The sequence below is a fragment of the Echinops telfairi genome, unplaced genomic scaffold, assembly GCF_000313985.2.
Source record: "Echinops telfairi isolate 266 unplaced genomic scaffold, ASM31398v2 ScPeMD7_25;HRSCAF=90, whole genome shotgun sequence".
NCBI lineage: Eukaryota > Metazoa > Chordata > Mammalia > Afrosoricida > Tenrecidae > Echinops > Echinops telfairi.
Genome location: NW_022103922.1, coordinates 15,553,305 through 15,577,051, shown reverse-complemented (window position 1 = coordinate 15,577,051; position 23,747 = coordinate 15,553,305). Strand labels below are relative to the sequence as shown.

Sequence of the window (23,747 nt, the reverse complement as noted above, 5' to 3'; positions counted from 1 at the left end):
GTAGAATTGGGGCCATGATAGTGACGGGGGGAGGAAGCATTCAAGAACTAGAGGAACATTTCAGCAGTGCTATACTGCACCCTGACTGGCTCATCTCTTCCCTGTAACCCTCTGTAAGGGGATGTCCAGTTGTCTACAGTTGGGCTTTGGGTCTCCACTCCATTCTCCCCCTCATTCACAATGATATGATTTTTTGTTCTGGGTTCTTTGATAACTGATACCTGATACTATCGACACCTTGTGATCACACAGGTTGGTATGCTTCTTCCATGTGGGCTTTGTTGCTTTGGAACTAGATGGCTGCTTGTTTATCTTCAAGCCTTTAAGACCCCAGACACTGTATCTTTTGATAGCCGGGCACCATCAGCTCTCTTCACCACATTTGCTTATGCACTCACTTTGTCTTCAGCAATCATTTCAGGAAGGTGAGCATCATGGAATTCCAGTTTAATAGAGCAAAGTTGTGTTGAGGGAGTACTTGAGTAGAGGCTCAATGTCCATTTGCTACCTTAATACTAAATCTATAAATATTTGTATATAGATCTATTTTCCCATCCTCATATATAAATATATTTACATCTGTGCATGCCTGTTTTTACACCTCTGTAACTGCCCTTTGCCTCCTAGTTCTTTCCTCTATTTCCCCAAAAGGGGCGTTTACGGGTAAGAATGACCCTGGTTCAGCGGGTCCTAAGCTCTTGATTGGCAGTGAGTTCCTACTCTGGCAGCCTCACTATAAGGTACCAGTTCTGAACGAGCCAGGGGTAATCCATTTTAAAAAGTGTTAGGAAATGCTGGTTTTGACAATATCAGTCAAGATATTGCTAGCTAGCTAGCTTGCTGGCTTGCTTACCTCCTTCACCTCCAACGTCGTCAGAGGCTTGCTTGGCTGGGAAGCCCAGAGGGGTCCTGCCGTGGACGGACCACTGCGTCTCTCCATCAGAGATGACTGCAGAGCCTCCTCCCCCTCGCCTGGAACAGCTCATGCTGCATTTTTTCATGGAGTACATTTGGGAAACCTGTGACTGTAAACAGAAACTATTTTCTAACCTTGAAATCCATGGGCATTTGCTTAATGGTTTAGGTTTGGCCCAGTGCCTACATTCCAGGTACTGCGCTAGGTGCTTCCACATATGTTGTCTGATTTCCCCTGCAAAACACAGTGCTCTGGCGGAGAGAAGGAAATCAGCTCCCAGAGCTCAAGTCATTGTGCAGAAGTCACTGAGGAGAGGAGTGGCAGAGCCAAAAAAGGCACCCTAGCCCTTCAACCTCAAAACGAGGCTCCTCCTATTGGTTCAGCATGCCTTGGCCCTACACACTGACAGCCCATGTTCTATCCTTTAGGGCAACTTGAATCTCCAAGAGTCTGTAGAACTTCCAGTAGATTCCAGGGCTCCCCATCATGCCTATCAAACACCTCTGCAGTCCAAGCTGTGTAGCTCTCTGCCTAATGTCTTTGACACTGACTTGTCTTACACCCCCTGAACAAAGTAAGCCTTAAATAGAAACGTTGACCCATGCTGAAGTTCCTGGTATCTCAGCGGCAGCTTCTCTGAGTCCTACCCTCCTTCTCCTGTGGTTAGCCACCCTTGAGTGGGCTTCTGGGTCATGGTAACTCTAGGCACAATGCTGTAACCACGACTGGTTGCCCATTGAACCACAGTAATCCATAGGCTTTTCATTGGCTAATTTCTTGGGGAAATAACTCATCAGTTTTCTTATTATTATTATTATTATTTTGTTGAGAGATATTTATTTAGGATATTCTGTTTGTATTCTTTTAAAAATTTTTTTAGTAATTGGGAGTTAATATGTAGATCATATCATTCCCCAATGCAGTCATGTCAAGAAATCCTGTCCACTTGCTACCACGATCACTAGACTTCTTAATCCATCTTAGATTAGAAGAAACGCTGAAGCCCACCCAGCATCACAGCAATACACACACCTCCACCGACAGATGGGTGGTGGCTAAGCCCGGGCTGGGAATTGAACCTGGCTCTCCTGCAAGGAAGGCACGAATTCCACCACCGGCCTACTCATGCTTTCTCTTTCCTCTGGCTACCATCATGCTAGCCGTGGAAAGCTTCATTCTTGACCTTAAAAGAGAAGAGACTAATGCTATAAAAATTTTTAAAAAGAAAAGAAAAGGAGTTTCTCACAGGCGAACGTTTTAAGCAGCTTTTATGAAACACCTCGTAGGGGAAGAGGTGGGAACGATTGGCCTAGGATCTAGACAAACCTTCCCCCTTGCCTGCAAGTCAGGAGTTACAGGACTTGTCTACTACAGAGCAGATTTCAGAAAGTCCCGAGAAAGGGAGGGGCAGTCACACTTATTAAGCACCCACTGCGTACAGGTGCTTTGAACATATTAACTAATTTCCATCTTAATTGTTTGACAGGAGTTTAATTCTCCTCATTTTCCAGATAATGGAAACTGAGTTCCGGAGAGACAGAACAACTGACTGACTGACGGTGGACACACAACTTTGTTGCAAGGTGTCTCTGACTCCTAATGGCTTATGGTGGAGACTCACCTGGCTTCCTCCTGGCTGAACACTGGCTTTTCTCATTACCACGAGAGAAAGACCAAAGGGGGGGGGGAGGATAAAAGAAAGAAAACACAGGTGTTCAACACATTTGATTATGGAGCTTAATTAGCATCAACCTTGAATTGATTCATTTTAGGTGGAATCCATGGGAAAATATTTCTCCATTTTTCACTTTTCTTAAGTCATATGCTACTTGGTTACAGGTGAAGATGGGATTAAAAGAATACCAATTGAACCACCATTTTAGCTTCTATAAAGCCTTTGGGGTCTGCGATACTTAATAAGTACTAATGAAAGTTCATTTAGTTCCTTTCAAGTACAGTCTCACCACTATTACCTTTTGGGAAATGAGGAAACTGAGGCAGACTAGGGCTAAGTATCTTTTTTCACAGGCGCTTGTTAAATATGGATTGATGGTCCAAGCCCCAAACTAGTTTTAACCCTAAATGCTACCTTTGGTTCAGAGATTCTTCGTGTAAGTGAACCGATGTGCCACAAAATAAAATGTCAGAAAGCATGTATTTCAGACCCCAGGAGGGAGCACCTCCACCTGGGTGCTCCTGGCCACTGTCCTGTGTGTGGCTGGGTGTGTAGCAGGATCTCTGGTCTCTGCCCACTAAATGCCAGCAGCAGCCTCGCTCCAGCAATGGCCAGCAAGACTGAGCCTACACATTGCCAAACGCTGAGGGAACGACCCAGGTATATCAGCTATGGTGGAGTGTTCAGTTCTCCGCATCCTCTCTCCACTCCAGTATGGGAGAATGCAGAGTAAGTCAGGGCTAGGGAGAACATGGGGTGGGGGCGGCGTTCATCTAGTTGGGAAAGAAAAACAGCCTAAGTGGTCAACTTAGCTTGGGCAATAGTGTTTGCTTCTGGTGTGGGGATGCCAGGAATCCTGGTAGTGCAGTGATAAGCACTTGGCTGGTCACTGCAAGGTTCCCAGTTCAAACCCACCTGTGACTCTGAGGGAGTAAAGACCTCCTAGTCTTTGCCCCTGGAGATTACAGTTTGGAAAACGCTACGAGGATAGTGCCTCTCTGTCCGGTAAGGTCACGAGGAGTCAGAATTGTCGAATAAGCTTGAACAAATTAGTGAAGGCGATTATCAAACATTCTTTTAAACAAAAGGCATTGAGCCTTTTTATGTGCTAGATGTTGTTATTTCTGTTAGATGTCATCCAGTTAGTTCTGACTCAGCAACCCGAAGTGCTAGACACCCGGCCCCAATAACCCCCGGCCAGGGAGGTGGATTCTGACTCCCGGGGACCCCATAGGATCAAGTGGAATTATGTTTTATATGATAACATATTTTGAAAATGAAAATAATCTTGCAGGATAAGGGGGCTGCAGCATTGGGTTGTGGGGGCAGGGCTGCAGTTTTTAAACTGGTGTTTAAACAATTTTTCTTATGCATGACTTCTTAGAGGTAGGGAATGGCAGAGGAGCCAAAATCCGAATCAATTTTGTTTCCACTGCTCCATGCTAAAGGATCCCTCGTTGGGCTGCTAAGTGCAAGGTCCGCAGTTCAAAACTACCAGCCACTCTCGGGAGGAAGACAGGGCTTTCTTAAAGAATTACAGTCTCAAAAAAAAAAAAAAAAAGATGACGAATTACAGTCTTAGAAACCCACAGGGGAAGGTCCACCCTGTTCTAATGGTCACTATGAGTTGGCATCGACTCAACGACCGTGAGAATCCCTGGCTATGTTCTTCATTCACAATAGTGGTTGTCAGGAACAAAAATTAACTTTTATATTGACTCAGCTTTCCTGTCGCAGTCAAAACCCAAAGCCATCAAGAAAAGTAGTTCACCACTGTGGACAGTTGCCCAGGGGGGGAGACAGTCTGGGCCGTGGTGGCTGGAGGAAGTGGTGCCGCTGGCTTCTAGGGACGACAGACCAAGGATGCTGCTGCTCACCGGTCTACGGTGCACTGGGCAGTTCCTGCAACGAGATGTCAGTTGTGCTGAGATGGAGACACTCGGACTAAGGGCTTACTAAGTTTTCCCCTTCTGCCGAGTGACTGAAATGATGGCCAAAGGCATGTCACAAACGTTCCCTTCTGGCCGTAACATGGAGAGGGAAGTGTAATTAACGTGTAAAGGTCTGGATCACCCTTCATGCCTGCATGACATCTATACATCCTGAATGTCTCAAAGTTCCCAGGGTCTACCTCTGATAGGCATCTGGATAATTCCACGATGCCCACCTAGTCGCTGTTTGGCCTTTTGCAGAGAGAATTTCCATGTGATTTCCTCTCTGACTTTTCTTCCATGTGTCTGCATATAGTTCCAGCAACCAGAATCTCAGAGCAGAGTCAACTCCGAAATACAGTGCTTTAAAAAACCCAAATACAGTCAGAACATGTTGCACACATCCTTTAGGTAGCAGCTGTCTTGCCATTAAATTTTTTTCCCTTGAAAATATATAAACTAAAAAAGCAAACTCCCTGCCATTGAGTTGATGCTGACTCATAGTGACCTTGTAGGACAGGGTAGAACTGCCCTTGTGAGTTTCTGAGACTGTAACTCTCTCAGGGAAGTAGAAGCCCCATCTTTCTCCCACAGAGAGGCTGGTGGTTTCAGGATAGCCTGAGAAATGCCATAGCCTTTAACTAGGCCGTCCTTATTGGTAGCGCATCTCCTTTTGTGGAAAACAGTTTTATTTGGCATGTGCTTCACATCTCATGTAATTTAATTGTTCATTCACATTAAGAAGAGTTGTGCAATAGTTGCCACAATCAATTTCAGAATATTTTCATCTCCTACTCATTGTTGCTAGTTCCCCATTTCTCCTCAATGCCTCTAGGAAATTATTCCCCTGCCCTGCCTCTCTGTAATTATTAGTCCAGTTACTGTCTCTACAGATTTACCTATTCTGGGTTTTCTATACAGAACATTATATAAAACACAAACAGGAAGCAAACAAACAAACAAACAAGCAAACAAACAAACCCCGTATCTTCAATGATTGCTCCATGAGGGTGAGTCTGGAGTAGGGCCAGATCATAAAAAATGACTTGCTCTTAGAGAGGAACTAGAATTAAGTGTGAGCCCCCAATCCACGTATATATCTACGGTTTACATGTGTCTCTGGTTCACTTTGTTGTTGTCAGGTGCCCCCGAGTCAGTTCCAGCTCATAGTGACCCCGTGTTCCACAGAACCACACAACTGCCCTGTCCCTGCCAGCCTCACAGCTGTTCTTACGTATGAGCCCATCGATGCCACCACTGTGGCCACCTTGTTGACGTCGTCCTCATTTTCTCTGCCCTGCTACTTTCCCAAGCAGGAAGTCCTTTTCCAGGGACTGGTCTCTCCTGACCACGAGTCCCAAGTACGTGTCACAACATCTCGCTGTCCTTTCCTCTCAGACATATCTGGTGCTTTAGTGATATTTTATGATAGAGAACTTTACAAATCATCTCCCTGGGGCAGAAGTTAATTTGATCGATAGGGTTGTTACTCAGGCCAACGATATGGAATTTAAAACGTTGTTGAGAATGCAGCGGATCTTTATAAGAAAGTAGAATATTGTGCTGGAACGGGAGCCTTTACTACTCAGTGTTCTGTAGGTGTCCGGTGCAGTGCATGGAGAAATACATGGACATCCCCCAACACTGAGGCCTTTGGGCTTTGAACAGAACCTCGCTGGGAATGGTTCCCTTCTGGTTCCAGGTCAGCAGTCAGACTGACCTGGGGGCACCTGGGTCTGTGGAGTGGCATGGATGCGTTTTTGCTTATCATTAGCAATGGGTGGAGTCTCAGAGCAACTGGACATTGGTGTTCGTTAGAACCTCACTCACGCACAGTGTAAATCCACCCAAATGTATTGATTTCACTCTGGTCCTCCGCCCTCCTTGTCTCCCTATTCATCTTTCTGTCTTCTTCCCTACGCCCCTCCTGCTTATTTTTGCTTCCTCTTCTCATTTATGTGGATCCTTTAGGAATTGCTTTAGCCAGTTTCCTTATGCATAGTCTTCATTGCTTTAAGCACAGTCACATGTTTCTTTCCTTTGTGATATTCATGCCAGCTATGAATTCAGGTGCATCAAATATCTATGAGAATCCCCATAGTTTTTAATATAAAGATCTCATTTCCAATTTTGTGTAACCCAGAGTGCCTGAATCATTTTAGATCTGTGGATTGAGGAAACATGTGAGATGATGTAAAATTATGAACCCCTTGTAATAATTCCACACTCCAACCCTATCCCCACCAGACAAGACCATGACCCTTAGGCTGGAGAGCAACACTGAAGTCCGAGAGCCCCATTCTCGGCAAGTGACCCCCACAACACCTATAGTTCCGCAAAATAAACGCCAACCAGCGGGAGATACCAGCAACCAATGAGCAGGCTGGAGGCATAGACCAACGGCAAGCAGCGAGGTTCTGTACACGTAGGATAAAAGGGCGAGAAGTAACACAACCACAACCGGCTCTGGGATGCTGGCAGTGAAGATTACTAGTGTCGACAAGCCCACTGCCATCCAGCAGATTCCAACTCTGAGCATCAAGGAGACATTTGCAGAGAGATGTTTAGCTGAGGCATTTCAAGTTCTCTTGTGTCCCAAGAGAGTATACATTTTCAGGTAACTATGAAATAGTGTTGCTCTGTGGGAGGACCCTGAACTTGAGTAAAGAAGCAGAGGTGAAATGAGGAATTGGCAGTCAGGCATCAGAATCGTGCTGAAATTTTTTCTCCCTGAAACCGACTGACTTTGTCATGGCGTTTGGAACATGAGCCAGTTATTTATGTGCTGTGAGTCTCAGTTTTCTTCTTCTCAGTAAAAGCAAGGACCGCTCCACATTATGGAAATTAAGTAAGACTGTTTTCATCAAGCATCGGGCTCACTAAAGATGCTGTGGGAACCAGGCTCAGCTTTTTGTTTCAGATTGATTCAGTTGTATGGATGCATCCAAGCTACATGTTAGGTGCCCAGAAAGAGGGTCAGATATTAGTTATAAGGCGTGTGTACATTTTAATTCCGGGGCACATCTGCAAGTATGGCGTGTTATTGTAATAAACTGAACCCAAGTTGAAAGAAGATCAGTAGCTAGAACACTAACAAGGAAGCCCGGAAGATCAGAGATAAGGGTTCCTATCAGTGGCATTCTCAAACTGAATGTCTCTGAACTTAACAGCTCTGGTTCTTCTTCTTGTTCTTTTTAAAAAAAAAATACTTTTATTGGTGGCTCTTACATCTCATCACAATACACTCCTCCAATGTGTCAAGCACATTTGCAAATATGCCGCCATCATCATTTTCAAAGCATTCTCTTCCCACTTGAGCCCCTGATATCAGCTCGCCTGCCCGCCCTCCCTTACGAACCCTTGATCAATTATAGATTATCTTGTCCATATCTTACATGGTCCTCCATCGCCCCTCACCCACTTTTCTGTTATTCATCCCCCTGGGAGCGGGTTCTAGATTGATCTTTGTGATCAATTATCCCTTTTCCCCCCCACCCTCCCCTAATCCTCCTGGTATCTCTACTCTCCTTGTTGGCCCTGAGGGGTTTATCTATCCTGGATTCCACGTGTTGCAGGCTCTTATCTGTGCAGTGTGCGTGCTCTGGTGTAATCCACTCAAGCTTGAGTCAGAGTCTCGGTCACTCATAATGGTGGGGGGGTGAGCAAGTCTTTTACTTTTCATTTTCACCGTGGAATTCAAACAGCTGGCCAGGCTACCTCACAGACCAGCAGAAGGAGTGGCTGAACTGTTAGCAACTGCCCTTTGGGGCATTCCTCAAATGTATCCAACAATGTTAAGGGATTTTTACGATTGATATAGTTGAACTACCTCTGCCACCATGATCTTGAGGCTCAGTGGCTCAGTCTCCTGGCCAGCAGAAAACCCCGGAAGGCATTCGCTATGTGTTTCTTATGATTTTTCTCACCCCTCCCTTGCTTCTCCTTTCATGCACAGTCTGGAATTGAAGTGGTCTCGCATCGAATGGGCACAGAGTGAGTATGGGGTCTGTGAGGATGTGGGAGTGCTGCCCTTGGAAATCACCAGGAAGGGCTACGCCCTGGACTCAGCCTTTGTGAATGTGAAGGTAATGTCTCCGGAGTGTACGTGGTCAGATTCCAAATATTGTTACTGGTTGGTGCCATTGGTTATTTTCTGGGAAAGGTTCCATGTGACCAGGGACATTTCAGACTCTAGGACCACCCCAGTACTCAGAAACACCTAAGTTCAAAATTTCCATGCACCTTTGCCCTTCACTTATCTATATTTATTAACTCCTGGATGATTTTTAAAAATCTGTTTTCAGTTTTTAAATGTGATGGTTTGTTTCTGTAAACTCTCTATATTTTGAGGTTTTATTTTACAGGGAGATATATCTAACCTCATTCAACTAAATCAAATTTTGCTTTGGAAAAAGACATTGTATACAAGAGATTTATCAAAATGTTGTCTGCTTTGTGAAAGAAGCAGATACTTTAAAAAATGCTGTCTGACTTGGTTTGAACCATACAACTTTCCTTGAGGATTTCCCCAGCCCCCTTGCCCCACACCACTCCTGTCCCTACATAGGATTCTGTAACTCAGTGGTACTAAATACTAGGCAATTGCACGTGCAGGGACCATGCAGGGAGATGTCGCCCCTGGCATATGGTAAGTACAGGGGCCGCCACCTCCTCACAAGGAGAGGCTGTGCAGGGGGACCTTGGCAATGCCAACAAACAGCACATGGAGGCTTAGGAGCTAAGCCTTTCTTCAGCAAAATGTCAACACTGCAGACCCCTGAATAGCTCTTAGGACCTTTGACCTGACATGGAGGTAGCGTCTAGGGCCACAGAAATAGGAATTTTAGTTTTCCATAGTGCACTTTCTGTCTTGTTAAGACCATGGTAGAAATACAGCAACCCACTTTCCCAAGCATATTATCTTAACCTGCTAATTGCGCCCACAAAGGACCCCTGATGGCAAACCATTGCCATGGTGGCCCCATGTAGGGCTTCCAGAACAAAATCAGTACAGGAGCAAATAGTCTCATCTTTCTCCCTCAGTACAGCTGGTAGGTTTGAACCACCAACCAGGCGGTTAACAGACCAATGCCTAGCGCACAGAGCCACCATCTCTCAGGCTTGCAAACCAATTCTACTCTTCCATATAAGGTCTCTATGAATTGGAAATCCTTTGTACTTAGACCAGGGTTTTCATTCCACGAGCTCTTTAAACTAGCCAAGGGCACTGTTCTTGATGCCTGTCTAGGTACTCGGGGAGAAGTTAGGGAGATAGATTCCTTAAATCAGCTCTTTGGTTTTTAGCTCTGGAGTTGGATAGGAATCAATAGCTTTATTAAACCCAATGAAAAGCCCACCGCCAACTCCCTTGATGGAAGCGTGTGAAGCCCTCAGTCCTGGCTGTGGATGCCTCTGCCTGGCTGCGCACAACGCTCACATCCACGTCTCACCCTTGTCCGCATTCACGTCTCACCCCTGTCTGCATTCACGTCTCACCCCTGTCCGCGTGGAGCAGCGATTCCACCCAGACGGGGACGTAGACCAGACGTGATTTAGTTAATCAAGTCTAAAGGATTTCAGCCCCCTGGGGCTTGGAGGATACTCAGAGCTGGTATAATACCTACCCCGGTGGGCAGGCACACAGGTGGGCAAGCATGGTGGCCTCTTTTCTCCAGCCCCCTTCCACCCGGGCTCTGTGTTAGACCAAGGTCGGGAAGGGGCAAAGGGAATGAAATAAAATTAAATTGTACTCACCACAGAGAGAGAGAGCTCTTGTTTAAACTCACGTGATCTTCCCCAATAAGGAAATCATTTGTGAAAGAGAAGCAAACAAACATGTTTTTGCTTTCTGCTATGGTCTAGCAGAAAGTTAACTTTGAGGAAGACATATGCAATATACATCTAAAATAGTTCATTGCCAAAAAAATAGTTCATTGCAATTAAAAAAAACATTTTCTATTAAAAACAGATTTAAGAGCATGATGTGAGAATAATGGTGGGGAGACTAGAAGTTTCTCTGTTACCAAACATTTGCTTTTATTTTAAAAATTCATTTCTCCCTCTTAGGTCAACCCGGGGTCAGCTACGGTTGGAAAGGATTTCACGGTGGCTCGATCTAAGCTGATTCAGTTTGATCCAGGTATGTTTTGTGTCTATAGTTTGTGGTCGATTTTTATCAGAAACTGGGGATTATAGAGAAGATGGGGATATAATGCAATTCTAGCCAACTAGAAACTCCTCCAAGAGCTGTCTGACCCCGCTCGGAAAGAGACATGTGTTGAGATTGTTGTCCCTTGTCTCCGCCCCACCCCTCCTGCCCCTGTGTCCTCTGTGATGAATGTTTGCCGGCTCGAGATGCGCTGGCCATTGGGTTCGCTCTCGATGTTCTGTCATTGGCGGATTCTGGCAAATCCAGAGTGTGCGTGTCTGCCCTGCCAGTGGCATGGACAGGATTCCCTCAGCCCCAAAAGTGCCCTGTGCCCCGTTGCACCTCTTCAGCCCTCCTCTGCCCATCCCGCTGAGCCCCAGACATATTTCATTCTACCTGTCGTTGGCCTTTTCCAGAATGCCCTGTAGTTGGGACCACTACGCATGTGGCATTTGCAGACTGGTTTCTTTCCGTAGCAATGCGCCTCCAGGGCCGCTCAGCCCCTTCCTGTATCTCGATATCTCATGTACCCGCTGTGCAGTTGTCCATTTACCTATTGAAGGACATCTTGGTGGCTTCCACGGGGGCCATTGCGATGAAGCTGCTATATGTGTGTGGGCAGCTTCTGTGTGTGGGCGAGCATATGCTTTCGACTCATTTGGGTAGGCACCTAGGAGGACACTTGCTAAATGGGGTGGTAAACCTACGTTTAGCTTTGTAAAATGAACTAAATAAATGGCGCCAGGCTGCCTTCCAACGTGACTGGGCCGTTTTGCGTTCCCAGCAGCAGCGGATGAGGATTCCCGTTGCTCCGCATCCTCATCAGCATTTGGTGTTGTCAAGCCTCTGGATGTCAGCCATTCTAGTCAGTGAGAAGTGCACCTCATTGTTTCATCACGACTCCCTAACAGCAGACTGCTGAGCATCTTGTCCTCGGCTCGCCTGCCATCTGTAGCTCTTCTTTGGTGATGTGTCTGTTCGGATCTTTTGCCCCCTTTTTAAATGGTTGTTCCTTTTCTTATTGTTGGCTTCAAAAGTCTTGTATATTTTGGAGACAAGTCCTTGATCGAATATTTGTTTCATAAATATTTTCTCTGACTGTGCCTCATTTTTTAAAATTTCAAGTGAATATTCATCTAAAACGAGCAGAAAAATAACAAGTGACAAATTTAAAATATCAAAACAACCATCAAAAGAAAAAAAAAGGCCAGGAGAAAAAAATGCTACATGGAAATGTTCCCAAAATGTTCTATTCACATGGGTTTCTAAAGGGTATTTCCAAATACTCCCTCTTAGAATAGGCTGACGGGAGGAAGGAGGCACTACAGCAGCGGTTCTCAACCTGTGGGTTGCGACCCCTTTGAGGGGGTCCGAATGACTCTTTCACAGGGGTCGCCTGATTCATAACAGTAGCAAAATAATAGTTATGAAGTAGCAACAAAAATAATTTTATGAGGAATTGTATTAAACTGTATTAAAGGGTAGCAGCATTAGGAAGGTTGAGAACCACTGCTCTACAGGGAAATCTTACTGAATTCAACAGCATATGTCTTGCTTGAAATGTGTAGACAAATGTTAAGTGTAGGGAGTAGGAAAGTATGGTGCCTGGTGTCAAGGATGTTCCATCTTTTGGAAAATATTGCCTCCGAAAAACTAGCTACGGAAAAATCTGGAAGGTTTCCCAGGGGATGTGTGTTCTAAGCTGTTGTTATTAGTGCTGCCGAGTGGGCTTTGATTCATAGTGACCCTATGTACAAGACACTGAATGGCGGCTGCATTGTCAGGCACCAGGGAGCGTCCTAGTGACAGTGTTGGGCTTCTAACCAGAAAGTCAGCGGTTCAAAACCACCTGTTGATCCTTGGGAGAAAGACTCAGCTTTCTCCTTCCACGAAGACTTAGTCTTAGAAACCCACAGAGGCACTTCCACTCTGACCGGTAGGGTGGCAAAGAGCCAGAATTGCTTCAATGACAGAGCTTGGTTTTTCCTATTTTGATTGGGCACCATCCTCACCATTGTTGTTACATTTAAGTCCACTATTGCAGCTACTAGAGCCATTCATCTCTTTGAGAACCATCCTCTCTTCCACGGTCCTCCTACTTTAAAAAGCCTTTTCTTCTCTGGGAACTGGTCTCCTCTGATGACTTGTGCCAAGTACATGAGATGACGTCTCCGTCCTCGCTCTAAAGGAGCATTGTGGCTGACTTCTCCCTAGTTGGTCAGAGCACAAGAAGGGAACTCCAGGCTGAAGATGGAACAGTGAGGTGAGAGTCATAAAATGCTGAGGCTGGGGCCACAACTTCCCTCTGGTTTCTAGGAATGAGTGCATTGAGCTCCAGCGCACAGCACTGCACGGCTAACGCACTCTCCCCAGGGACTGGGAGAAGCTGGATCACCTGCCTTGAGGCAAATGGACAAGAGTGTGGGAGCAGCCAGGGCTCTGCTACTCTGGAGAGCAGTGGATTAACTCTTGTTTTCACATGTTCCTGGCAAAGGTGTGACAGAGTGGCCTAGAACCAACATTACCCCCACTTTGACCACCTTAGCATTAAATGGACCCAAAGAAATGCCTGTCATAAGTCGATGACCCTTCCATTTCAATGTCTCAGCCTCCCCCCTACACACACACTCCCTTACTGTTGCAGTAAGGTCACCAGATTTTAACATTGGTAAAGCGGGACACCATTGATGGGGGGAGGGAGGTTGGGGTGGGGGCGGGGGTGTTCTTGATTAAAAATTTGGTCTATATGGAGCAAGAAAAATTTTCATAGAATGCAAAAATAGTATTGTAATCTATTTTTTTAATTTCAACATAAGTAAAATTTATAAATATAATACATTAAAAATATGTATAGTATTATTTTATTTTTTGGCATGTTTCTCATTTGAGTGAATTTTTTTAGTAGATTGCTGTCATTGTTTAAAAGGTCATGAAAAATTTCACAAGAATTTGTTAAATTATATTTCACACATTAAATGGCTTTCAAAGTCTCAACACTTAATTGTGAATTTTCTGATGTCCACACTTTATTTACTGTAGAAAATCCGTGTCATTCGCAGCATTAGTTCCTGGTAAGGGCAGCGCATATTCCACAATTTTTAGTGCATCATTGTGTGGAATATGGTTTGTTTCAAAATGGTAAAATATTTCTAACCATTTGTTCTCTATTGTGATTTTTGCTGAAGCCCAAGATTTAACCTTTTCCTTATCAATATATTTTTTTAATAATGATACCTCATTAAAAAGATCATTTTCAGAAATATTACTATATGGGAAATTTTAAGTAATATAATTGAATGATTTTTGCACATCATTCCAGTACTGTCTGCTAAATTCAAGAAAATTTATGTATTTATGAAATAAATAAATTACTTACCTAAATTATCTGAATAGCTGACTTGTTGACATCACTTGTTTAACTAGCACTAGCATGCAGTATTATGTGTATCGTCTGAGAGACAATTACAAAATGTTTTCGTCATTGCCAATGCCAAAAAATGCCATTGTTCATTAAGTCCAAACAATGGTGGTCGAATTCTAACAACTGATCAACAATGCGAACTTTTATAAGCAGTTCTCGATAATCAGTTCTCAACAATTATTTGTTATTATTAAAGTTTAACATTATAAAATTAACAAAATAATATAAAACTCATATCCTGGTGAAATAGCCACATGGCAGCCGAAAACCGTATACTCCCTTCCGGGTCTCCCACCATTCCTTAGCTTGTCGTGCATTCTTTCCAAAATTTGGGACTTTTAAAAAATGCTGTGGGACACGGGACAAATTGTTAAATAAAAAATCGGGACTGTCCCGCCAAAAGCGGGACGTCTGGTCACCTTATGTTACAGACTGCTTTGCTGTGGTAGTTAACTTTCTGAGGTGCATGTGTCAGCTCAGTCGGTGACCACGGAGCTACTCCTCAGGTATTTGATGCCCCCCTATGAGCGCGTACCTGAGATAAAGGGGTCGGCTGCAGTTGCTCTGTGTACTTTTCTGTACTTCGTGTTAAGGCAGCTCCACAGGCCTGACTACCTAAGAGTCCCGATGTCCACTGTATGACTTGAGGGTGGCACATCACCAGATTGAGAATGATTTGGGCTTCTAGTGGGTCCACCTGGCAGCCCACCAGGTATTCTCTTTGGATGAGTGCTGACTCACAGCGACCCCCTGTGTGTTTCTGAGGTGGTAGCTGTTTACAGGAGTAGAAAATCCAGTCCTTCTCCCGAGGAGCTGCTGGTGGTTTTGAACTGCCAGACTACGTGTTTGTGGAGTCCAACGCTTAAATTAACCTCTACACCACCAGGGGTCCATGTTTGGATGGGTATGAAGGCAAATGTATCATGCTTGGAGAGATTCCCTAGGATAAGTAAACCCCTCTGTCTAGGAGAACTTTCAGGCTGTTTTGAGAGTATACAAATGATTTCTGAAGAGTCTGACAATTTTAGAGTCATTTTCAGAAAATAATATAGGCCTATCTTATCACTTAAAAAATAATACAACACTTGGTGGTTTGTGGTTTTGCTTATTTGGTAGCCACAAAACGTTTCCGAAAGTGAAGTTTTGCTTTAGAGAATTTTCCAGGACCCCTCTGTCCACAAGTTGCATAAATGCTTATTGATTTGTGTTCCTTGTTCTATATTGTGCATCCTTGTCCCTCTGGGCCTGGTGTTTCCTCTTCTCCTCTGCCCAGAGCATTCTGGTCTGTTCTTATCTTGAAAAACAGCAGCTTCCGTGATTGCCAAAGAAGCAGAGAGGGGGCTTTCCAAAGCCCCTGGGCTGTTTTATGTTTAGAAACTCTGGGAGGCCGCTGGGAGAAATGGAGGGACTCTTCAGTCTATCAAGCGATACTCCAGGAAGCTTTGCTTTGCAGCTCTTGTGAGAACCACCTGCCTTGCACTCAGCTATTGTGGCTTCTCATGATTGGAGGAAGTGTAAATAGTCTTAAGAGAAGGATGGCTTCTCTTAGCAGTCTGTGCTCTGGTAAGGTTCGCTGCCTTCTTAATTAGGATTCCATCACTCCTCAGCGTCAAAATGTTTTCTAAAGGAACAGATCTCTAGAGCGGGCGTTTACTACAAAACATTGTGAAACTGTCTTGCAATAAAGTGATCTGCTTTGCAGGAAAATATCCAGGAAGTAGCCTATGCTGTCAAGTGGAAGCGTCTGCATAAAATGTCACTTCATCTCTCTCCTCTTCAGCACCTTTTGTTTTGTGGGAACAGGAGGTCAGTGGGAGCCCTCGAAAACACCTTTTGCATCTCAGTGTCTTAACGAATACTTTGCACCTTGAATGTGGGGCCTGGGAGAGAACACGCCCCTACACACATAGTGAATTCACTTTTTACTTCCAATCTCATTAACCTAAAACGAAAGCAGTCTCGTGGGCACACCTGGTAGACATAGAAACCAGGCTGAAATGTGGACAAACATATCAGAAACGTTTACATGAAATTTGGAGGTTTTCTCCAACCACCTGGTTCTACTCCACAGGGCTCTACTAAACCAAAAGCTACGCAATTGTGGTCTTGTTGTGTGTTGTGTTGTGTTTGGGGTTACTATAATTTTTCCTCCTGTCAAATGAGATCCAGCATAAGAGGGCAAATTAGTTGGGGGCTTGGACGTCTTTTTGCTCTTGGATTTCTATGTGAATAATGCTTTTCCTTTGAGTTTTGGGTGGGAGATCAAAATGATTCTCTGAGTACTGGAGCTCTTGGGATTTCCAGATATTCTGTTGTCTGGTCCATATCTCTTTAAACCAGTGTTAGGTCTCCCAACTTCTGTGTGGTCTCCCAATTTCTAGGCACTCTGTGCCTCTGATTGCTCACCAGGGTGTTCCATAACATATTCTGGTTGAGTTTTCAAGATCTCCAATTCCAGTGTCACTTTATTCCAGCAGCTTCCCTCCTACCTATGGTTCAACATCAGAACCCAGCCATCTGGTTTCCAGGGCTCTCTACAGACTGCCTTATTGGCTTTGCCATTCCAACCAGCCAGGCTGCTCACCCTTCGCGGATCGAAGCCTCCCCAAGGCTCTCTTCCTGCCTTTGCTCGTGTTGTCTCCCCACTTCCTCCCCCTCGCCCCCCATCCATGCTGGAGCCCCAGACACCCTCTCCCTTCTCTGAATACAGGGAGGGCCTTCCATCTTTGGAATTCCTGGGTGGTGAAAATGGGTCGTGCACTCAGCTGCTTACTGGAAGGCTGAAGTTTCAAGTCCACCCAGAGGTACCTTGGAAGAGAGGTCTGGAAATACACTTAACACAAAAAAAGAAGAAGAAAAAACCAGCCACGGACATAGTTGTAGTTTGATGCACAGGCCCCATGAGTTAAAGCTGAGGCAGAAGCAATTGTGATTTTGCTTTTGTGTCTACTGGCTTTATCTTTTGGCAGCTGCTCCTCTGTAGCCTACACACTGCCATCGAGTTGATTCCAACCGGATAGGGCAGAGCTGCTCCACCGAGTGGGACGCTTCCACAGACGAGAGCTGCTCCACGGGGTTTTGTGGAACTATAAACCTTCCTGGAAGCAGGAAGCCTCACCATCCTCCCACGGAGTGCCTGATAGGTTTGAATTGCCAGCCCAAAGCTTTGGCCATCACAATACCGGGACTTCTTAATCATATCTAATTGCACACCGCTGTTTTTATGTATTGTCTCCTGGCGAACATTGTTAACTGTCTTAGGTAGGGCTTAGTTGATGTTACATTTCTTGGTAACATCCAACATCTAATGCATAGCTCAGTACAACAGAGCTATTTTAGGAGCTTGATCCACCCATCCCTGAGATGGGAATTAATGTCTCACTCACTCACGGCCACCAAGTCGATTCCAATCCAGAGGGACCCTGTGGGCAAAGTAGAACTGCCTCTGTGGGTCTCTGAGGCTGTACATTTTTACGGAAGTAGAAAGCCTCATTTTCCCTCTGAGGAGCAGCTGGTAGATTTGAACCAGTGACCTCGTGGTTAGCAATCCAAGGTATAAGCTGTATGCCACCAGGGCTCCTTGGGGGAGTTTATATAAATACATATTTATTGGAAGAAGTACAGCCAGATGGCAAGATTTCATCCCATGTACTCTGGACATGTTGTCAGGAGAGACCAGTCCCTGGCGAAAGACGCCGTGCTCGGTAAAGCGGAGGGTGAGTGACAGAAACGTGGGAACAATTGTGAGGACGGCGCAGGAGAGGCAGTGGTTGTGCTGTAGAAGGTTTGCTGGGAGTGGGAGCCGACTCAAGAGCACCGAGCAGCATCACAGTTGATGTGGTTTCAACTTAATGTTTTTTGTTTTCCCGAAGGTGGTATAATTGTTCTAAGAAGATCAATTGATGCCGAAAGTTTAGCCTGTGATCTGGAAAACTTACTCTGTCGAACACACCTAAGAGTAGCCTTGATGGCGTCCTTTGGTGGTGCCCAGTGTTAAGCCCTCTCTGACTAGCTGAGAGGCTGGCAGTTTGAACCCACCCGGGGGCTCCTGGGGTGGGGGTGGGGAAGGCTTGATGATCCCAACCATGTGTTGGGATCGACTAGACAGCAGCTACTTTGGTTTGTGTTTTTCAACCGTGGACGGCCGGGAATTGGGAGAGGTACGCGCACGTCGGAACAATGGTGGCTTAGTGGGTTACTTATCGTGTATCTAACTCCACAGGAAAAAATTGATGCTTTCTTCTCTCGCGAAGCGGACAGCCTCAGAAGCCCACAGGGGCTGTGCTCCTCCATCCCACGGGGCCTCTGTAAGTCAGGATCCACCTGACGGCAGTGGGGTTTAAATATTAGGATAGGTCGCCGCTGGGGGAGTGGAAGCACACGCAACTAAGCGGAGTGAATGAGAGTGAGGTGTTCCTGACGCAGCCCTCGAACGTTCAGTCCTAACTTTTCTTGCCTTCGACTCGACCCTTCTTGCTCCAGCAAACAATACCCCACCCCTCTGCCACCCAACTCAGAGGCCGCCCTGTGAGCCAGACTGTGGAAAACGGCCAGGAGGGACGGTCTCAGAGGGTGCTTCTAGTCTTAGGATTTTGTGTTTCTGGGGCTGCCTTGCTCCCCGTTGTAGCAGGGATGGGTGACGGGGATAGGTATGTGCCGTCCAAATTCCACCACGACCGTGCACTTGGTCAGAGGCAGACAGAGCTAGAGAAAGAAACGGGCTCTCTTTCTAGAAAATGCCTCTCTCCCTCCATAAATTCCCTTTAGAAGGGGACCTGTCAGCTGAGCATTACCTCATCAGCAAAAAGCTTTTTGTGGGCTAGCAACCCCTCAGGAATCGGGGAGCCGAGGGAGACAGCTGTCTTTAGAAACCCACCATTTGAAGGGCTTCCATGAGTAGCATGAAGGGCCGACCAGTCGTCACTCCTAAAAGCCTGTCTTAATGGCTGAAGACTTTGTCTTGGACACTATTAAGATTTCCAGATCGCAGGACTCATTTCTTCCTATGAAGAGAAGGGGCAGGTCAGAAGCAAAAAAAATTAAATCTTGGATCTCATCTATGAACCCCCATCCCACCCCTGGGCCCCCACCCCCTTATTTTTTTCATCCCTTGCATAATGCAGCTTACTTTTTCTTTTGGTTACAGTGTTTGCATTTAAACGGAATCATCATTGTCCAGGAGCAAATGTGGTCTTTTAATATTATTTGGGAGAACAGCGGGACTTCGGGGCAGCCGGTACCAGCACAATAGCTCACTCAGGCTACTGCTGTCTCGCTGTAGACATGTTAATTAATATATTTCTCTGACACCTAGGTGATTGAAATAGCAATTAAAGAGTAATTAAAATGTTTACTTCTTGTAGGAATGTCAACTAAGATGTGGAATATAGCAATTACCTATGACGGGTTCGAGGAAGATGATGAGGTCTTTGAAGTAATTCTCAACTCCCCCGTGAATGCCGTTCTTGGCACAAAGACAAAAGCTGCAGTGAAAATTTTGGACTCAAAAGGAGGTATTCTTTTGATCCTCATCTAGGACTCAGGAGCCTGCCTGGCGCGGTGGCTGCTTGCTGTCGGCAGCCCCTGTGCTTGATAATGCCATCAACCCCCGGTGCTTCGGCTCTTGTCAGGGAGCCTCCTCCGTCCTGACGGAGCCTCTTTTATGCTGCTTTCTCCCTCATGTGGCTTTTCCTCCTGCTAAGAATGCGCTGCAGAAAAAGCAACAAGTCAGCCGCTGTTGGGGTTTTTTTCCCCTCTCCCCCACCTTCCCCTTCCCATTTGTTGTTCCCACCGAGGGGGGGAAACAATGTTGATGAGAATCCAGGGACAATTACCCCAGCCCCCTCCCGTGAGAAGGGCTGTCATTATTTCCCTCCGTTGACAGAGGGCCTTGGCTGCTCCACACTGGTAGTATGACCGGGAGCATTCTCAGAGAGGCAGTATTGGAGACAAATAGACGTGAAAGACGCAGCTGGCTCGGGGAGTCGGGGGTGGGTGGAGAATATTAATGGATGACTTTGGGCTGCAGAGCCAAGCAGGTCCTGCCTGGTCTATGGCGAGGCCAACCCTGCGAACTAAGCAAAATAAAGACCAGCCCAAGGCCTGGCCTCTGGTCTCGTTTCCCCCAGGACCAAATGCCCTCTCATTATTGTTTGTCGAGCATGTGACACGCGTTCCTGGGACCCTGCTCAGGCTGGTCGCCCCATCTTCACACCTGCCGTGCCCCACGTGGTCCCTATCTGCTCCTGACCTGGAACCTATGACCGCCTCTTCTTCTTCGCACGCTGGCCTACAAATGAACGCTCCCCTCTGTCCTTTATAAAACTCTTGTTTCTACGTCTCTCCCTACCACTTTGCCTCACCACCTGAGTTTCTCCCCGCTTCCCCAAGAAATTTCTGCTCACGTGGAGGACACAGAGTGCATGAAATGCATGCTTTGGATGTGACGCGTGAGCGACCAGAGGGGCCTTAACCTCAGATCTGCCGAGGTTAGGCGTCCCATCCAGCAGGCCCAGGAAGACTTGGGTCTTTGTTCTGTAATGGTCGGATGCTCCTTTTCAAAACCTGCCACTCGGTTCACTGACACCTTCAGGCAACTCCGGCGTCCACATCTGGGCGATCCCGGACAGGGCTGGGTGTCGGGCGCTGCTTGTGATGTGCGCTTTGATCCGTGTCCAGAACTGCCGTATTGAGGCCTTTCCCCCCAACGATACGGTGTCCTGAGTATAAAATCAGGAGAATTATTTTCATGTGTGGCTTGTGACATCAATTTCATGACTTGCTAATCACCCTGTCGATGGTGCAGAAGGGCACAGCCCGCCCAGAGGGAAGCGGATGGGGAGAACAGAGGCGTTGCTGGCAAATGGCGACCAGGCAACATCTGGTGGGAACGCCATCCATCTAGGTTTAATGACAGGCGGCTCAGGGGCCGTGTCAACGCGATCACTTCTCCGCTTGTGTGAAACGAGCTGACCGTCTGCCGTCTTGTATGTCTGCAGGACAGTGCCATCATTCCCAAAGCAAGCACAGCCCGTGGGACAAGGGGGTTGGGCATCCGCCGCCCCCAGGGGCTTCCTCACCCACCACTTTTGGTCCCTTGCATCCGGAAAGAAGACCCCGCCCATCTTCTAAGAGGCTAGAGGTCACCAGAGGAGACACTCCACAGAGCTTTGATGCGACAGCGCTTTCTCGAATGAGCCTCAGGCCCCGTGGGAATGGCAGAATCGTAAGCATGGGGCCCAAGGAGGTCACGGGGGGGTCCGCTCATGCTGTGTCAGTCCTCCTGCCCCCACCTTGGGCCTGCTCCCACACCAGACCACGCAGAAGCCTTCGTCATGTTTATTAGCCATCTTAATCATGGAGAAATATGGGGTAAATGTTACTGTAAACTGCTTTGTTGGGATGTTTCTTGGGGGATAGGAATACCAGCAACAGAATTGTTTTGTAAAATCTTTCTACATTGAAGAACCACATTATTAATAACGGAGAGGAAGCCCCCCCTTTTATATTCCTTTTCAACTGATTCCTGCCACATTCTCCAAAAATTTGTTGATCACGATTCACGAATACTAATTACCACACGACCATAGCATAACACCTGACATTTTGACAAAGGCAGCTGCTATGAAACCACTGACAGCAACACAAACAATTGCACATTCATAGCACGGCCAGGTAAGCCAGGCGATTGGAAGCATCTTTGTAACGGAGTCGTAATGACAGCTCTGCCCGGAGCTCATTGGAAGGTTCAGAAAGTAAACTAGCAGAGTTTTATTGATCCTTTTAGATGCATGCATATATGTAAGCTGTGTTTACAAAAAAAAAAAAAAAGTTCTTATGATTCACAACAGGGCTGTTTTTATCAAAATGATACATTTCTGCTGAAACTCTACAAATCAGTTTTAGACATTTAGACCCCTTGTGACGGTGTCAACCAGTGCACTGCGGACTCCCGGCTGCTCCCCACTGGAAATGCTGCTCTGGGGCCTCCTGGAAGTGGATATGTTTGGTGGCCGTTAAAATAATCCAAAGACAAGTTCTCTGAAGCACCGATGAAGTAGATTTGAACCTCAGAGTGAGTGGGGGCCCTGCTTCCTTTGCAGACTCCCAGTGCCTTTTATGTACACAGACCAGGACGCTGCCCCTGCTCCCAGAGTTGTACGAATTGTGATGGTAGACATGTTGCTCCATCCGTAGCATTTCTCCTCCGGTTCCTTTTATAGTCAAGACAGGTAGAGGATGACCGGTAACTCTGGGTTAAAGCGAGGTTAACGAGCCATCTACATAGGTGTGAAACTCATGGCGATGGCCTTATTCACAGACCATTCTAACCAAGCACAGGCTCATGCGTGTGCGTGTGTGTGTGCCTGTGTGTACATGGGTGTGTGCCTGTATGTGTGCCTATGGGGACATGAATGTGTATGTGGGGGTGTACGTCTATGAATGTGGGTGTGAGTGGATATGTGTGCTTGTGTGTGTGTGTGTTTATGCATGTCTGTGGTTTTTTGGGCCTTGGGGTACTATAAACCCAAGGCTGTCAAGTCAGAATGAGCCCACAGGAGTTTCAAAGCTGTAATCTTTATGGTGGCAGATTGCCACAGCTTTCTCCCACGAAGCGGCTAGTGGGTTTGAACGGTTCACTTTCCAGTTAGCAGCTAGGTCCTTAACCACTGAGCCACATGGAGCTGCTCTGTGTATTTGAGGGTTATCAAAAAACTAAGAATGTCTCGTCTCCCTAGCCAGGTTAAGTTCTCGATTGTTAAATTCAAGGGTGATGGTATGCCCACCCCCCAGCTGCCTTTTGAAACAGTTCTTCCTCAGGAGAAAGACATGGTAGCCTGCCTTCAGCAAGATTCACATTGGAAACCCCTGGGGGCAGTTCTACCCTGTCTTAACGGTAAGGTGACCAGATGTCCCGCTTTTGGTGGGACAGTCCCAATTTTTAACAATTTTTCCTATGTCCCGAGGCGTTTTTAAAAAGTCCCGATTTTTTGAAAGAATGCACGACAAGCTAGGGTATATGGTTTTTGGCTGCCATGTGGCTATTTCGCCAGGATATATCAATGGAGTTTTATCAATGGTGTCCCACTTTTGTCCCACTTTACCAATGTTAAAATCTGGTCACCGTACTTAAAGAGTCACTATGAGTTGCTATCAACTTACTTGCAACATGTTTAGTTTAGTTTTTTTTTTGTGGTGGGGGGGATGATTAATGCAGAAACCAGCATTATTACATTGTTATCAGACCTAGTAATTTGTGAAATGTCAATGATCTAGACACAGAGAATCTGAATAAATATGTCTTTAAAATGTTCAGATATTAGCAAGACTTCACTGAACCGTTTTTTTTACCCACTGCTAATTAGTATTCAAGCCAATTCAGTTTCATCACTGAGAGATAACCCTGATCACATTTTGTTTTCTGTTGACTTTAGGTTCATCCCTCCTCTGTTTTTAGAAATGGAACAGACATCATCTATCATGTAAGCCTACTTTGAGGGGATTCCTAATTTCCTTGACTCTATGAATGCAGAGTATTTTCATCTCTTTTAGACGTATCTAGTCCTCCTAAAACAGTGGTTCTCAACCTTCCTAATACTGTGACCCTTTAATACAGTTCATCATGTTGTGGTGACCCCCCCCAACCATAAAATTAT

General features: G+C 46.0%; 1 protein-coding gene across 1 annotated transcript in view; it reads left to right on the top strand.

Annotated features, from left to right (window-relative positions):
- FREM1 (FRAS1 related extracellular matrix 1) overlaps positions 1–23,747 on the top strand; it is a 154,649-nt gene that overhangs the window by 115,256 nt on the left and 15,646 nt on the right. The window contains exons 27-31 of the mRNA XM_004706538.2: positions 8,478–8,607; positions 10,589–10,661; positions 19,455–19,604; positions 21,090–21,316; positions 23,526–23,573. Coding sequence (XP_004706595.1) covers positions 8,478–8,607; positions 10,589–10,661; positions 19,455–19,604; positions 21,090–21,316; positions 23,526–23,573 — 628 coding nt within the window. The remainder of the gene's footprint in view (positions 1–8,477; positions 8,608–10,588; positions 10,662–19,454; positions 19,605–21,089; positions 21,317–23,525; positions 23,574–23,747) is intronic.